We start from the raw sequence: 17,752 nt of genomic DNA on the forward strand, positions 1-17,752 counted from the left end.
CTGTGCACCACAGTAGGTTCAGCTTGGCCACGAGGAAAAATTTCAGAGTGCTTAAGCACCATGTGCCACAGGCTCCCCAGGGAAGTGGAGGAGTCAGCATCCCTGGAAGTGCTCCAAAAAATGAGAACACGTGGCACTTTGGGGTACAGGCTTGTGGGTATGGTGACAGTGAATTGAAGGCTGCACTCCCTGATCTTGGAGGTCTTTTCCAACCTTCATGTGCTTCAAAGTTTTTATTTTTGTCCCTGAGGACACTGCTTGGAACCCTTCACTTGTTCCTTCTGTTCATGGGGACATGTCATCCTCTGGACTTCCACATGGGGCTCAATATTCCAATGAAAGGGATGTAATCCTCCTCACAGCACTGCTGAACAGGAAATGCTGAACCCCTTTAGAGTGTGACAATGGCTGCTTAGATGTTGGTATCCACAAGAACTACTTCAGCAGAGCAAGGACATTCATAATTTCTGCTCCTCAAAGAACTGCTTTTGTCTCTTTTGTTTCCTGAGGAGTCCCAGACAAGTCATGCCACTGCTGTGGATTTAGAAACTGTAGGAAGCATAATTTGAACTTCCCTCACTTCAGAAGTTTAGAACAGCTTCACAGTGAGCCACACACGGATCTAAACAGTTTTGTGCTTCTTAAAGCAAATTTCATACATGCTTCATCTATTGTCCCACATGTTAAGGATCTTTGCCAGCCAGGGAATTCTGATCCAAGCCCCAGCAATCTGTGACCTCTGTCACTGACTGGCAGTGATTCACAAAGTCAGAAATGCTACAGAGAGCAAGCCAAGGGTCCCTACAGCTGTTGAAACATCACAAGGGGCTGCTCAGGCTGGGATTCACAGGAGGAGCCATTGGAGAACACCAAGAATGGACCAGCTGAGAGATGCTGCTGAAGGAGTACAACCTTCCCTGCAGCAACAGGTCCCGTATAGGACAGCAAGAGAGGCTGCAGTCAGGTTCTGCTGTAAATTTGAAACACAGGGGATCAGAGGCAGATATCAGCAATGCCAGGTACAGAACCACAGAGCAGTCACACAGCTGCTCTGGGGCGTAAAAAGCCACTCTAGGGAAGGTCAAAGGCACTCGGTTTCCCTCGGGCTGGGGAAATGTCCCTTCAGCCAAGGGCCCCAGGTCACACTGCACGCCTCGACAACTCTTCAGAGTCCTGCTTCATCTTTGCGTAGGTGGCAGGGCAGAACTGGGAATAGAGCTGAGCCAGCAGAGCCTGGGAAGGGATCTCTAACTTGGTCCCGTGGCTCAGTTTGTTCCATATGTGCACTGCATAGGTGTTCTTAAGGAGTTTCTGAAGCTCCAAGGCACTGACTGCCCCAAACAACTTCTTCCAGTCCTGCCAGGGAATAGGATAAACAACTTCTTGGGCAAGAGCACTCACACCTTTGCAGCTCATGCTCTTGATAGTCCTGATGGAGCACCACTTCTTGAAGACACGAGTTAGGAGCTCTGGGCCTTGGTGCCCCCAGGCCCAGCCATTGTAATTCTGCACAAAGTCCTGCATGCAAAGCTCCATGAATTTGTGCTTGGCCTCAAAGGACAGAAAGGCTCCATTCAGTTCATGGTCATCCTGAATGCCGAGGGCGTTGGTGAGGTTCTGTAAGTTTTTAAGCACGATGAAGTCTGTATCCAGGTAGATGCCACCAAATTTCCACATGAGGACAATTCTGCAGGCATCAGAGAGGTTGGGTAGAAAATGAGGCTCCCACTGCCGTAGAGGCCATAAGTACCATCTTTTCAGAGGTGTTCCAGAAAAGAGTTCTTTGAGGTCCAGAGGCAGGATTTCCACGTTGGGGAAGCAGCTGAGCAAGGAGAAAGCCCAGTGCCTGGGCAAGCGGACATTCCCTTTGGCCAAGCCTTTCATGAGCACCACAACTCTTGATGCAGGGTGTGTCCTGGCTGCTGACTCCACAGAGCAGGAGAACAGGTAACTTGGGGCAGTTTGCTCCGAGGTCTCCACAAAAAACACATTTCCTGTGGAAGGAGAGGGCCCACCAGCCATGTCGAGGGCAGAAGGCACATAGTGAGTACAGCTCCTCTCAGCAGACAAGCTGGAGGTGGGGACACTGCTCTTTGGGTCCTCCCCGATGCCCCAGTACAGCTTCTGGTAGGCAAGGGATACAAACACAAAGATGATGATAAATAGGGCACAGGGCTTGTGGCTCAGCACCACCCTGGTCAGCTTTAGGATGCAGCTGGACGTCCTGAGCATTCTCTCTCCAGCCAGAGCCTGCTTCCCGAGACAGCCTGAAGGGAAGGAAAGAAAACAACCTGACAGACAAGGCAGCAGTGTGTGTGTTCCATCTTCAGAGCAGTGCAACAACAAACTCTGGGAACACCATTAGAGAATTCATCTGTCATGGTTTAGAACTTCAGGTCAACCTGAACCTGAGACACATATGCAAAAAATTCTGGGAGGAGGAAACCAAACAAGCTGCGAAGAGGACAGAGAACTCAGGTCACAGAGTTGCGTTTGTTATATCTCCCTTGATCACTGGGTCACATATGGAAGTTCTCATGTGCCCAGAAAAAGGCTTCTTAGATGCACTGGGTGGTATCCTAAGGTAAGGCACTGGGACTTGGGGGACAGAGGGTCACAGCCAATACACGAATGATCAACTCTGGATCCCCAGAAAGTTTTCTCCTCCCGCACAGAAATGCCACCATATCCTGCCAGTGCTACAGGCAGCAAAATCCCACCCACCCTGCCTTATACAGACCTCTCTATATTCCCCACCCTCCACACCACAGCTGGGTTAATCCTGTAAATAATTTTTTTGAACAGTTGAAGACAAAAATGCACCGACTTGGTGGGACAGAGCCGGTGCTGTAGAAAAGGCACAAAACTCACCTGTCCCTGCTTTCAGGATACCACAGAATTCCCTGCTTAGCTGAAAGGATGTTTAAAAAATTAAAGTCTGTAAGGATGACCACTACACTATAGTCACTTGCTTTTTATGAAAATGAATGGTGAATACATGTAGAAAAAAAGAGTAGGATGTGACGTCATTCATCCGTAATGAGTAGCTGATACAAAGGTCACAAAGATGCACCAGGAACAAACAAGTTAGTTAAAAAGTAATTAAAGAAAAAGGAGGAAATTGAAAACCCACAGTTGCTACACTTTGAGCTTTAGACTGCTGGGAAAATGGCTTCATTTGTTTTCTCCTCTTTTGCTAAAATTTCCCAGTGCTCATGCTGCTTCTGGGGCTGCCACAATAACTGAGCTGAGCCTTCCACAGAGCTGCCTGCTCCCACCCCAAGCCCCAAGTACAGCATGCCCCCTTGCAAACACACTCTTTTCACCAAATACTTTAATCATTCATTAAGGAGTGCTCGCTCATATGCCAGGGACGTCAGGGAAGGACTTGGCCAAATTCAGGTGTCCCTCACTCTGTGACAGCTCCCCCTTGACCCTGTGATCAAGGGAGGTTCACATTCCCTTGCATGAGACTTGCTGGCACATTAATAAAATCCCTCCTTTATCAGTACAGCCACTAAATTCAGGGTCTGCTGCAGTTCCTCCTCAACTGCCTGAAACAATTATTGCTCTGTAGTGTCCCAGACCTCTCTCCTCTCCCCAAATCCTTCCATGCACGGCAGCACCATGGATGGACTCACGACAACTTGTCCCAGCCTAGGGATTCCACAACCACTCTGGGCTACCTGATCCAGTGTTTCACCAGCCTTCCTTTCATTCTAGCTTGCCACACCTCAAGGTGTGCCCATTGTGTCTCCTGCCATCTCTGCATTGAACAGAGGAAAGTCTCACTTGTGTCCTTCACCCACCCACTCACCTTCAGCCAGGTGTTTCACACCCTGAACACTCAGCCCAGCCTGCTCTAGTCCAAGACAAGTCAGCAGAGCTCTCCCAGCCCCGCCTCATGCACTGTGTGCTCCAGGCCCCTTCTCACCTTGGTGGCCCTTTGCCAGATTTGCTCCAGTACGGATGGGCCTCCCTCATCCTGGGATTCCTGAACCAGCCCTCCAGGTGTGTCCCACCAGTGCTGAGTGGTGGGCAAGGATCACTCCCCATGACCTTGCAGGCCATGCTCCACAGGCTGTGAGGACATCTCCTGTCTCTTGGTTAGCTTGGTGGTCCAGGGGATGACTAGACCCTTTTCTGCCCAGGTGCTTTCCATCAAAATGCTGCTATAATTTTCATGGCCTTGCTTATTAAATTTAAAAGCCAAGTTAATCAATACAGGTTTTGAAATATGCAAACAAAAATGTGTCCATATAAAAATTGCAAAATGCATAGAGGCATCTCAATGCACAATGTAAACTCTGATATAAGAAAATCATCAAGCATCCCTTGTTCCAAACACAAAATGGATAAAACAAAGGAAACAGACACAGGGCTGCCACCACAGATTATTTTGTAACTTCACCATAGAAAGACTGCCACCAGTCTGCTGGTTATGGATTTGCACATGCTCATGCCTACTTTTAGTCCACCCTGCCCTGAGGAGAGTGATTTCCTGCCCTATATGACTAACAGTGCTTCACTGATATTTCCTTGTTAGCAAAATCACAGACAGCAAAAAAGGAAAGCAACCCAATTTAGATGATAATTTTAAGATTGATGGTACAACATGCATGGTGCATGAAGCCAACTTAAATGAAGCCAAAAAAGCATCCTGCATTCCTGTGATCCTTAACTTTTAAAATTGTAACAGCAGATATTCAGAAGTCCCTGAAACCTGACAAATAAATCCTAATAAGAAAAAAACTTCATTACTGAGTGATAGTCTTATAAAACGTCATATGATCCATATAACAGTTGAAGTAGACAATTTTTTCCATAACAAATGAAAGAAATGACCTGTAAAAATTGTTTAAGGGCATGCATTTGTGATGTCAGAGAACAAAATGTTACATTCTCACTTTGCACTGAAAGCAATTAGGGTTGTTTTTATATGATTACATTAGAACTGTGTAATTCTCAGAGTATGAGTTCTGCAAAAGTTCTCAAAACCTCCAGGCCTCAATCTTACTATACCAAGTAAAACCAAGTGTTTTAGCCAGAGGTCATCAGCTGATTACAGGAAAACTAGAGTTGTCCATATTGCAGAAGTGCAAGTGTTGTTTCAAGAACAGTGTATAAATGGAGGATTTTAATAAGGACTTTGCTATTGTTTCTCATCTAGGATTTAATTAATACAGCTTATACCTAGATAATTAGGAGATTTAGCCTATGAAGCTGTATAGGCCTGCAAATTACCAGAAAATTACAGGAAAGAGGGTGTAAAGAGATGATTTAACTAGTAGCAAATATATGTGTATCTATAGTTACATAATATACTATTAACTAAAATGGATTTGCAGTGTAATTCTTTGTTGTACCTCAGAACATGCAGAGAAACTGGTTAGAGATGGTTTTGCATCTTGGGCAAGATGCTTATGTTGATCCCAACATTTTCAAGCAATAGCTGGGCCCTCTTGTAGCCATGTCAACTGTCATTCCTGCAGTTCTGGGCACTAAAAATATCCTTCTGGACTTTGGGAAAGTACTGCTGGGTTAGCAAAGCAGAGAGTGGCAGCTCTTGCAGCAAGGGACCCAGCACTGGAGGAGTCTAGCCTGAGGCTGGCTGAAGGATCTGGTAGAGATCAGCCAGAATTTGTCATGAACATCCAGTCTTCATGGGCTAAATGAAAGTACACTGCGGTATAGCTGCACTTCTTTCTTTGTTTTATTACTGCTTGTTCTTGTGTATTTTTGTCAACTACTTTATGGGATTAAACTACAAAAGCTATATTTAAATGTACCTCCAGCACAAACAGAGCAACACAGCTTCGTTAGCCTTGGAAAAAACTGAGAGGAGGGGAAAAAGGTCCAGCAAACCTTTGCATACCTAGATAGCTGCTAAGAGTCTGGAACAATAAATTCCAGCCATCACAAGGAGCCTGATAGAAGTATTTTGGGGACCTACCAGAAAACAGCTGAAGATCTCAATTTTCTCCAGATTTACATTACTAATGAGGGTAGAAGAGGTGAGATTGGACAATAACAGCATTCAGTAGGTAGCTAATCAGGCTGCTAGGCATGGAAACACAGAGTGATGCCCAACAGGGATGCATCCATCAGCAAATACCCCTAGTATTTAGGGGAATTAGTTTTTAGCATTTTACCAACAGCTTTAGAGTCCCTCCTCCTGAACCCAGAGAGGATGGCAGACTAAGCACGTGTGAATGTTTGAGGTAAGAGCAGAGCAAATCTTGTAAATGTAGTATATTAGACCAATAAAATACTGCAGCTGAAGGCAGAGAATATTTAAGGCACCTGTCTCTTAACTGCATCTTCTGTATTTATCATGACTTCACCTTTCCAGAATGAATCCTGCAATCTCCAATTCTCTTAGAATGGGTTTACAACTATGTTTTCTCCTGAAATAAAAGAAAGAAGTGTACACACCCTCTTGTATAGCTGTAATGAAATGCTGGATAGACACTCTGTGGGATAAGATGCATTAAGAAGCAAGTCAGAGCAAAGAGTCAGAGGATGAGATTAGCTACTTTCTACCAAAAAAAACCCAAACAACCAGATTGTGGGAAGAAATGATATGGCAGTTTTGATAGCTGCTGGTTCCCAGATCACTGCACACAAAGCAGCCACAGATATGATGGTATCCCACTGAAGCTGTCCAGAAAAAGTGTCTACAGGGTCTGTTATTTGCAACAGAGAGTATCAATGATGCTGTTTATAGGCAAAGGCCACAAACAGAATATCAGACAGCCAGACATGGCAACATCATCACATTTCAATCAGCCTCCCTGAATACAAGAAGCAGTAGCCCAAGATGAAGGGAAATGGCCAGTACATTTAGAGAGTCAGAAATTTGCAGGATCAGGTTTGTTAAGCAGGACCTGCCTCTGATGGATGTGTGCTGGCTGGGCCTGGCCCCCTGGCTGGTCACGCTCAGTATGATCTGTTCCAAAGCCTTCCTTGGCATCGAGGGCAGGCTCATGGGCTTGTGGCTCTAAAGGTCCTCTTTCAGCCTTCTTGTAGATGAGTGTCACACTGGCTAGCCCTCAGTCTTCTGGGACTTCCCCAGTTGACCTGGGCTGCCAGTAAATGATGGAGAGCAGCTCCATGAGCTTGTCCATCGCTCCCTCAGTTCCCTTGAGTGGATCCCACCTGGCCCCACAGATTGTGCAATTTTAAGTGGAAGAGCAGGTCACTGTTTCCTCCTGGATTACAGAGGTGTTATCCTGTCCCTATCTCCCAGCTCAGGGGGCTTGACACCTTGATAATAACTGGTCTTTCAGTTAAAGACGGAAGCAAAGAAAGCATCAAGTACCTCAGCCTTTTCCTCATCCTTGGTAGCAATGTAATAAAGGCTGGAGAGTCACATGTAATGCCCTCACATGTAACAAAGGATGGAGAGTCTCCTTGGCTCTCTGTTATTAATGCATTTGGAAAAAAAAAGTGCTATCTCTTGTGGCATATGCCAAATTAAGTTCTAGCTGGGCCTTTGGCCTTTCTGATTTTCTCCCTGCATAACCTAATGACACCCTTGTAATCTTCCTGAATCACTTGTTCCTTCTTCTAAGCTGTAAATATATTTTTTCCCCTTGAGTTCAATCAAAAGCTCCCTGTTCATCCAGGCCAGTTTTCTTCCCCGCTGACTTGTCTTATGGCACATTGGGCTGGCCTGTTCCTGTGCCTTTCAGAGGTTCTTCTTGGAGAATGTCCAGTGTCCCTCGGGACTGCCTCCCAAGGAACTACCTCAGCCCTGAGCAGGCCAAAGTCTGGAAATCCAAGGTAGAAGTTTTGTGACTCCATTCCATACTTCTTCAAGAATTGAAAACTCATTTCAAGACCACTATGCCCAAGACAGACTCCAACCACCACATCTCCCACCAGCCTTTCTCTGTTCACAAACAGCAGGGCCCAGCACCCCCAAGTTCCTCTTACCTGTAGCCAGATGCAGAAATTAATTCTGGGTTGTTTCAAAGTGATCTCTGAACTCCCTTCCAACTCCTTCCCTACCGACCTTCTGTCCCTCTAGCAGGCTTCACATTCCTTCTGCAACTGGAAAAAATATTAATAATAGTGGTAGCTTTACTATCTTTTGGAAATTGTTTTCAAGCAGTGTTTTCTATAGTCTCATGGTGTTGCCATATTTAACTTGCCAGACTTAATTTTCCCTCTGGTGATAGGTGCCATTTTGAAGAGTGCTTTATACTTCTCGTACCTCTGCCAGCATATTACAGGATGCTGTTTGGCTTCGTCATTATACACAAATTTAAATGTCAAGATCTCAGCTTGGGCTGTAATGGCAGGGTGCAGCTGAGTGACTTCCTTCTGCAGTTCTCTCTTCTTCTGCCTGTTCATCTGATTTCCAGGAATGGTTATAAAGCAAAAACAGAGACCAAGAGCCAAGTGAACAAGGGAATGGTTACAATCACTTGAGAGAAATAACCCTGAAGTATCTATGAAAGAATAAAGGGGTGATGTTCATAAATGGCATATCCAAAGAGAGCATGGGGAGAGCTTTGATTCCCCTCTTCTCTCCTGCTGAGGACACACCAGCCCTAGGCAGAGCTCAGTCCCCAGATGTATCACATTAAGACAGGTAACAGTACTTTCTCACAAGAATCTACTTTGCACTATGGCCTTTCTAGACTACACATTTTGGGAGGAAGGAGATAAAACAAAGAGGAGAATTAAAAGGGGGAAAAGAGCCCTACAGAGCATTACTCCTTACTGTGTGTCCTGGATGTCCCCAACACAAGAGCTCCTGGCACAGGAGAGCTCTCAGGCAGCAGAGAAAATAATCATCCTTCAGTCACTGCCCAGGAAATTGGGTCCAGAATTACCTTCCTGATCCTTCCATGCTCCTCTTCTGCTGCACTGGCCAGTTCTGCATCTCCAGCCCCACCCTTAGTTTCCCCCTTGAGGTACAGCACCCGTGTCCCAGCTAACCTCCATGAGCCCAAGGACAGCAGTCATGGCATGAATTAAGCTGTATAAACACACAGTTTCGTTGAAGGGCACCATCATCGGTGTGGAAATGCTTTTCTCAGAAGTGCCTGGCTCTTAATAAAGTTAAAAACCCAGAAAAATTTCACAAGGAATATACTCTTTGAAGAAAGAGATAAAAAAGTTGTCTGAAAGATGCAGAACATTTTAGTGTCTCCTCTGCTTTAATCCCTGTTTGTCTTTTGGTAAAAGTTTCCATAATTTAAAAGAAATAAAATCAATACAATTCACCGGTAAAAACAGAAGTTCTCAGACAAACCAGAAATGTGCATAATGTAATGGAGAACTATATTATGCCTCCTAAAGAAAGCTATGGGTCAGCTTGATAACAGAATTTTCCAATTCAGATTAATTGCTCTTCAGCTGAAAACAAGACAAAAACTCTCTGATGAAATTTTTTTCTCTCTCATTTTCTTTCCTCCTCTATTGAACAAAAGCCTTATTGTTCTATGAATTTCCCAAGACACCTTCAGCTTCTCAGGCTGGCCACTGGCCACATTCTACAGTACCTGACACATCACCTGGCCAGCAGCCCAGGGAGCAGCCACCTCCCAGTCAGCTGCCCTTCCCTCCAGACCCTCTGCTTTCCTTGGGACCCTGAAAGGATAACACACATTTTCTCTCATACAGCTGCAAGAAACAGCAAGACCCCACCATCCTGTCCCTAACAGCTTCCAGCCTTTCTTAAAAACGTTCAAGCAGAGGCAGTGTGCTGCTCTGACCAGCTGTGGTTTTGGTGTGCAATGGGCTGGGTTTGTCTAGTTTGGAGCTTGTTGGAACCAGCTGGAATCACAGCCCCGTTCCACACAGGTGAGCCCTGCAGCCCTGGCTCCCCAACCCCTGCCAGTTCTGCCTCATACAGAGTACTTTGCAGTGTTCAAATACAGAGAAGTCCCTAGGGGTTTTTTTATTTCCTGTAAGGATGAAACTTGGATTTCAATGTTGGATTACCAGCTGGTGAGCTGCTCTTCACTACCTAGTGCAAACAAAACTGGTTAAAAAAGAAATTAGATGGTGAGGGTTACTGACTTCCTGAGCTACTCATATGTTTATTTCCCTTCCCTTTGTGGTAACATCGATTTCCAAAAATTACCTGTCCAGTTCTTCACAAATTCTTTAAAGAAGGAAGGTGAATGATCCCAAGTGCCATGTCATCGTTTACCGACTTGAATGCAAAGGACTTGCCAACAATTTATTGATGGCTTCCCATCCCATATTTTATTGTTTGCTTAAACCTGTCAAGAGCTTATCCCAAGCAGCTCTTAAGCATGTACCAAAGGGTTCTCTACCAGTTAAACAGGAAGATAGAGACATCCCAGCAATGCCACACACCTGTGAAGACTTCCCAAAGCTTTGTGTCGCAACTAAATCAGCTTAAGGAGAAGTTGCCAACAAAGGGGAGATTACTCAGTAATCTGAGGCAGAAAACTTTGCCTACAGAATAAATAGGAAGTTTTCCTGAGCATTTCTTTCCACAGAACAGCTTGACTGAAGCACAGCTGTGAGAGGGAGAAGTTAAGAAGCACTAGCTCTCCTTCAGCACTTCTCCCTCACAAACAGCAAGGAAATAGCGATGATCTGGTTTGGTTTTTTTAAAAGACTCTCCACAGCTTAACAGGAGAGAAAGACAGAAGTATCTCAGGTAGTAAAGAGGTGCAGCAGATTCCAACAGCTGTTTCAGCAACAGCTGTGAAAGCAGCAGGGAAACCACAGAGTCCTCTGGGGCACTGCAAACACCCCTGAAGCCAGAGGAAAAGCTCCATTTCTTCCCATCACGTCTGATGAAGTCTCATCAGAAGCTACCCAACAGCTGATGGTGATGCACCCCTGAGGTTCCACCTAGCAGTTTCTGTGGAGAAAATAAAGCAAGAGGAAAGGCCACAACCCCAGGAATGACTGCCACACCAATGCAAACACGCAGCTGTGTTTGCCTGAAATTCACTCCTGTTTTTACCTTAGCGGTGCTTTGTGACTGCCTAAAAAGCAAAGCAAACATTAATAAATCTCCTGGTCCTGTCAGAAAGAGGCGCTTTAGGACTTAGCTGGGACAACACAGAGAGGACCTGGGAACAAAGAAGTATCACAGCAGCCAGAGACAAGAGCCAGGTCCTCCCTCCCTGAAACCAGGCTGCGCTTCCCACGGGGCCAGGAACTGACCTGTTGAGTGCTTTTCCTGTGGCACCCAGAGCAAGGAATAAACCTGTTTGGTTTTTCGCAGTCCCGTTCGTGTGGCAGTTGCTGTGCAGGAGCCTGTGCCACATGGCAGCAGCAATCCCAACAGGCACAACGCAGCTCCCACGCTTGCCAGAGCCCCATCCCGCTCCAGCCCCAGTGGTTGGTCACCCACGGCTGCAGCAATGTGCTGTTGGCTGAGCAAGGCACAGAACACCCATCCCAGAGTTTCCAGGGGCAGACAGGGCTGCAACACACCCCAGGTGTAATAAGACAAGTTTAGAGCATTTCCACACAGGTCAGGCGGAACACTGGGTTTAAATGCTTTGTTAAATACAGTCCGTGATATTGAGTCCAGGATATTTTCCCAGATTAACATTAGAAAAGATCCAGAGTATTTTTGCTGCTGCTTCATGGAGAAGGTCAAATCCATTATTCCATTCCTACCTGCCAACAGGTTTCGCCCTTGCTTTTGTTTTTCCCAGAAGGCCAATATTTTTTCTTTTTTAAGCTTTTCCTTTAAAGGCCAATGGAAACATTAAATCACAAGAAAATAAACAAAATCTTAAAAGCTCAAACTAGAATCAAAGCATAATTGTCAAGGCAGACTTTTAAATAACATTTGGTACACCAAAATTAAACATACTAATCTTGGATCTAGACCTAAGGCAATTTAGAAATAACCAGTGGGTGTAATCCCCAACAAATACATTTGGTGTTAAGGCACCCTTAAGTGAAATTAAAAAAAAAAAAAAGGCTGCTGAAAGTTTACATAAATCAGCTCCCAGTTACTGTGTTTCAGAGTAGCTAGAGACAGGCATTTTCTTCCTTTTGAGCACAATGGAAAATTCAAGACTGCAAAGCTTTCATCAAAAACAAATTCGGAAAAAACCCTCCTAGAACTACAGACTGCACAGACTGTCAAAGCAAAGCTTCTGGGTTCTTTCCTTCCAAAGGACACAGACAAAAGTGCCCTGCACTGCACCTTCTGCTTCTACCCCTTTGCTCTTTCCAGTACAGCATGTTTGCCACGAGCAGAAACTCTGAATTGCTACCTCAGGCTGTGGAGAGCTGTGGCCCAGGCTGTTCTCTAGGAATACTTGGAATGAGGCAGTGTGCAGCAGAGAGATGGCTCAGGACCCACATTTGGATCTGTGCTCCTCCGCTCCTGTCCCAGTGCTACAGACTGCCTGGGAGAGGCTGCAGGTCAGCCTGTGTGAAACCATTGCCACAATCACAGCCTAAGGGGGAATCACCGGGCCTTTCCCAAGGCTGCACCACGCACTGTCCTTGCCACATTTCAAATGCCTTGATTTTTACACAGCCTGCACCTAAGTTATAGTTTCCTGTTCATTGAGGAATACCCAAACATATGGAACACAGAATACCAATACTGATAGCCTGATGCCAATACATAAGGAGGATCAAGAGATAATGCAATTGGTTCTGTTCATTTCTGCACACTCCAGAAGAATATCCCATTTGTACTTAGCTCAAACAGGGCATATCAGGATCATTGGTGACCTCCCTGAATGCATCCTTTGAAAATTCCATACTGTTTGTGCTCCATGTGGCACTTACACAGAGAATTCACCTGCTGATCAAGAGCAGAGATTTCTAACACTGAAATTGTGACTGCCTGCTCAAATGAACACAGGGCTAAACTACTGGAGGGAACAGCTAGAGTTGTACCACAGCAGGGTTAGGGTGGATTTTGGGAAAAGGTTCTTCACCCAGAGAGTGCTGGGGCACTGAACAGTCTGCCCAGGAATCTGGTCACAGCACAAGCCTGAGAGAGTTCAAGGAGCATTTGGACAATGCTCTCAGCCCAGGGCAGGATTGTTGGGGTGTCTTGTCCAGGCCCAGGTGTTGGACTCAGTGATCCTTATGTGTTCCTTTAAACTCAGCTTATTCTATGATTCTACTCAAACAGAGGGCTGGTAGGAAAATGTCATTTCTGCCCTGCAGCTTTCCCAAATCTCTCCAGAGAGCTGTGCAGGTATGAGCTGCCCCCTCTGGGGCCAGGCCACCAAGGTGTGGGGCAGTAGGACCCTCTGGTGACATCTGCTCCTCACTATTGAGGGATACTTGGGATTACCCAAAAAGCCCCAGGAAGATTAATTTTCTTAACTTTACAAAATGCTGTTGCTAGTCTTGAGACCACTTATTGAAATGCAAGATTCTGCATGTCCTTGCAAGGATCTCATATGATCTCGATTGTTTCTTAAGTGAAGGTTCATAAACACAAAACACCGTGGCTTGATGTCTTCCTCAGACTTGTGTGCCTATTTCATAAGTGGAGAGGTAAGATTTACTTGTACCAGACAGACACAAGAGCAGAGCAGCAAAGCCCCAGCAGCAGGTGCTGCACAGCCAGCCAGGCCTCCCTGCTGCAGAACGCAGCATGCCAGTGATGTGGGAGATGTAACCTGCCTCCCAGCTCAAAAAGGCCTGCAGCAACCTGGAGCCCACCCCCCATTTTCTTTTTTCTGAACCTTCATCCACCCCCTTCAGGATGGGCTGTGGCCTCCTCACTTCCTCATGGCAGTTGCACAGTTCCCCAACGCTGTTCTGCTCAACACCTTCCTCCCCACGCTGCCAGAGCCCTTGAGCCCAGCACAGGACAATGGGGAACAGCAGCTGTCGTGGGATGGCTTCAGGAATCAGAGGTGGCCACCAACCCACAAACCCTGAGCTGGGAGGCTGGAAATATGGAATTGCACAACAGGAGAGAAAGCTCTGGTATTTCACTTTCCACCCAAAGAACACAGGACAATAATTCTCAGCACCCTGTCAAGAAAAGTTTCCCAACACCTTTTTTTGTAGACCATTTTTTGGGTCTTCTTTAACTGAAAGGAGCAGCTTTGTACCTCACAGCTTTTAGTTTTCAGAAAGCAGCTACATAAACCCCTCATCAATACTTAAAACGAAAGGGATGGCAGAATTTGGCTGTGTAAAGCTGCTGGAAAGGGCAAAGAGACAAAAGGACAGATGCGAGCAGTGGGCGAGCTGGGAAACTGATACAGCTCCATGCCACCAACAGCTTCCAAACAGTAGTTTCCTGTTACTGTGTTTCTGTAGGAAGTCATGCAGGCTCTTGTGTGCTGGGGCATAAAATTTAAGACTAAACACTGTCTTAACCCTCACAGCTCAAGAGAATACTGGCACATGGCTGGAAAAGGAGCTGCCCTTTGGTGGCACATCTGAGGAGACCATACGAGCACAGAAGCCAGAACTCCACCTGATCAGGAAGTGAGAAAACTCTGTTAATTCACAGAATCACTGTTAACTACAAGGAAAGATGGTCTAACAGCAGACTACACGTGGATTTAGGGTACCTTTGTTTATTTTGGTGCTCTGGAACAGGTTTCTTACAGATCAAGGAGCAGATCACATAGAACCGAAGCAGGAAGTATCACCTCTGATTTGAAATTATACAGAAGTAAATGTCTACATTTCTTCAAGGATCTCAGGGGTTGTTTTTTGTCTCACAACTTCCCTCCTATGAGTATTGAGGAAGTACTTTCTTATGTGACACCACAACTGCAAGGTTGAACTTATTTAATATTGGGAGACAATTAACCTTGCATAGACAGGAGGTGTTATGCAATTGTACAAAAAAGAGTAAATATTTCTATAAGAAAAATCTAAGTAAATATGACTTAATCATTCACTGACAGGGGAGTGGTTGGTTCACAATGCCATAATCTCAATTCCACTAGACCTCATTTAAAGTGTTGGGTGGAGTTCTCAGCCCCAGTTTAAGATTAATAATTAAAGTCAGTGAAGACAGGAAAAAATGAGTTACAAGAAGTGAGTTGGTAGCATATCACCTGTTTCCCAGTGAAAACACCACCCAAAAGAAGATCTGTGAATCTGTTTCTGGAACCTGAACAACTCAGCAACTTTAGGTGTTTTAGTGTTAATTTGATCAAGAGTAAAAGACACCCGCCTGATGAGAGCAGAGAAAGGAACCAGCAATCCAGAAGACATGGTCCAAGTTTTTGACAAACCTGGAAAGCACAACCCTTAGGGAGCTAAATAATAGCACAGCCACAGTGATTGACTGGGAGGCTGCCAGTGGAGACAAGAGGGGTGAGCCAGTCTCTCCTGCCATCACATACTGTAGCTTGGGCCAAACCCCCAGGGCACTGACAGCAAGGCACATCCAGCACATGGGTGCCCTGCTCCTCTGGTCTCCCCTCTACACAGGGAACAGGCACGCCTGCGTGGCTGCTTGTGGGGACTGTGACTGGCACAAAAGCTTCTCTCCATACTAGAGACCAAATAAGATGAAAGCAATATTGAAGAATTACTCATAAGCACCTTGTGCCAAAATATCTGCTGATGACAAAGCCAAGGTGAGGGCTGACTGCAGCTAAAGGAAGTGGCCCCACTCCCTCCCTCGGTGCTCCTCTGAATCTGCTGTGACCAGCCTTGCTAAAGCTAAATCAGCAAAAGGCTGCTTCTGCTGCAGGTTCGAATGTTCTTCCTTGTGGCACAGACAAATATTGGTACAAAAAGATTCTATGGCAGGCATCCAGGAGGCTGCATCCCTCTGGTGTCACTGAACTTCAGTGCATGGTAACTTGGCACAATGATGCCTCTGAACAGGAAAAACTTCATTAGACCCACATTAAAAAAAAAAACTTCATTAGAGCCATAGATCTTGGATGGAGAGAGCAAATGCCTCGAGGGTCAATAGAAATCCCATAGGAAGGAAACCTTGAGGCACAGGGAGAGCTGCTCCCTGAACTGCACACCCAAAGCTAAACCTGGAGGCAGACAGCTTCTCACTCAACTCCACACACTCCTGCCCTCAGCGGTAATGGCCGTTTGTGTGTTGCCAAACAGGGCACACGAACAACAGAAGGGCATTCACATGTGCCTCACCAGCCAGTGTTTCTTCCTACAGAGCCACTGATTCGAGATGCTGCTGGGATTGCTAAAAAACCCAGACACAGGGGTATTTGAGTTTCTTGAGAGTTCCTTCTCTGGTTTCCATTGCAACAAACCCCGTGGATAACAGTGCAAAACCACCAGTTTCTTCAGAGTTAAGAAACATCCAGTCTATTCTGAGAAACCTCTCACGCATTAGAAGGCAACATGTTCACTTTACCAGGATTGTTCATTTTTAGCCAAAGCTTCTAAACTCGTCTTCTTTCGGCAGCATTAATAGTTTTAGGTTACTAGAGTTACAAAAGTTCTCTATTTTTTTTAAATGGCTCTTTAGTGCACAAAAAGGTGGAGGTGCTCTCTTCTCCCCCTCCTACAGTACTATTGAGAATCTCCATCTTTCTTCCTCAGACCTTACCCCTGTCCAGACTCCGACGTTTTCCAGAGCACGTCTGCCCGGGAGCACGGCATCCAGCTGCACCCTCCCCGCTCACCAGTTCTGATGTCTTTCCACCCTCTCAGCCAAGCCCGACCTCTTAGTCACCGCTGGCAGAGCGGAACTCCGCTTTTCTTCCTCCCAGCTGGCCCGTTCCTCTTCATCCTCCCAGACCTTCCAGCGTCCCACCAGCGCTGCTGGGGCGGGATGGAGCCCTCGCAGCCTGCGGCACGGGCGGCCACGGCGGGCGAGCTGCCGCCCTCGCCCTCCCCTTGGCCACACGCCCCTCACAGCGGCGCGGGGAGCCCGAGAGGCGCTGCCCCGCACCGCCCGGCCCCGCAGGGAGCGCTGGGGGCTGCCCCAGAGCCCCGCACGGAGCCGGCCCGGCGCTGCGGGGTCCGGCTGCCGCTCCGACCGCGCCGCCCCCGAGAAAAACCTCCCCTTTCCCCGAGCGGGACACGAGGGCCGAGCCGCCCGGCCCGGTCCAGCCCAGCCCCGCAGCCCCGGGCTCACCTCGCCGAGAGCGCGGCTCCGTCCCGCAGCGCCGCCCCCGCCGGACGGGACCGAGATGTCCCTCCGGGGCCGCCCCTCAGCTCAGCTCGGCTCAGGGAGACCCCTCGGGATGGACCCGAGCCCCGGAGCCCCGCGGAAGGGCTCCACCCACGGCGCTGCCGCTTTCGGCCGGGCGCTCTGGGACTTTTAATTCCCACTGTACCACTTAAAATTGTCCTAAGGACTTTTTCCCCCACCTCGCTCTCTCTTTCTCACTTGCAGGAGTTTGCGCTGTACCCCGCAGGCAGGGAACCCGAGCCGTCCCAGCGCAGTTGTACCTGCGCTGTCGCGCTCGAGTGGCGGTGCGTGACAGGGTGACCCACCCTGGCCAGAGACATTCCGACATCGGGAGCCGCTAATTACGGACTGGAGGAGGAGCAGGGGAAGGCGGAAACTTCTCACACCTGTGGGCGCCGAAAGAGATCTTATACAAAGTCACTAAAAATGGGAAACTGAAAATTGTAGTTAAAAAAAAAAAAAAAAAAAAAAAAGCAAGCAGCCCGTACCTGAGCTACTGACCTGTTGCTAAGCAAGTTTCAAACGTACCCTCAAGCAGGAGGAACTTTTCTATTAAATTCCTGGCAATGATTGCTTAACAAGTTCTTAATTAGCATGAACAAAGAAAGGAAATCTGGGCTTTCATTTAGAAGAGTGCTGTTGAGCGCAAGGCTGCTGTAGGGTGGAGTAAAT

At 46.9% G+C, this 17,752-nt stretch overlaps 2 protein-coding genes and 1 pseudogene across 2 annotated transcripts in view; all 3 read right to left on the minus strand.

Moving 5' to 3' along the window:
• LOC131557606 (lactosylceramide 4-alpha-galactosyltransferase-like) overlaps positions 1-8,052 on the minus strand; it is a 24,139-nt pseudogene extending 16,087 nt beyond the window's left edge.
• Positions 1-17,311, minus strand: part of LOC131557607 (lactosylceramide 4-alpha-galactosyltransferase-like) — a 23,971-nt gene extending 6,660 nt beyond the window's left edge. Inside the window, exons 1-2 of the mRNA XM_058804951.1 lie at positions 17,260-17,311; positions 7,939-8,055 (exon numbers count right to left, since the gene is read on the minus strand). The gene's annotated coding sequence lies outside the window, so the exon portion shown is untranslated. The remainder of the gene's footprint in view (positions 1-7,938; positions 8,056-17,259) is intronic.
• Positions 999-17,288, minus strand: LOC131557608 (lactosylceramide 4-alpha-galactosyltransferase-like). Its single transcript, XM_058804952.1, has 3 exons — positions 17,260-17,288; positions 7,939-8,055; positions 999-2,267 (listed from the first exon to the last, which is right to left on the minus strand). Exon 3 carries the CDS (start codon positions 2,230-2,232, stop codon positions 1,141-1,143), a length of 1,092 nt encoding a protein of 363 aa, XP_058660935.1. The 5' UTR covers positions 2,233-2,267; positions 7,939-8,055; positions 17,260-17,288; the 3' UTR covers positions 999-1,140.
• Positions 17,312-17,752: the final 441 nt, after the last annotated feature.

The sequence above is a fragment of the Ammospiza caudacuta genome, chromosome 5, assembly GCF_027887145.1.
Source record: "Ammospiza caudacuta isolate bAmmCau1 chromosome 5, bAmmCau1.pri, whole genome shotgun sequence".
NCBI classification, from domain to species: Eukaryota; Metazoa; Chordata; class Aves; order Passeriformes; family Passerellidae; genus Ammospiza; species Ammospiza caudacuta.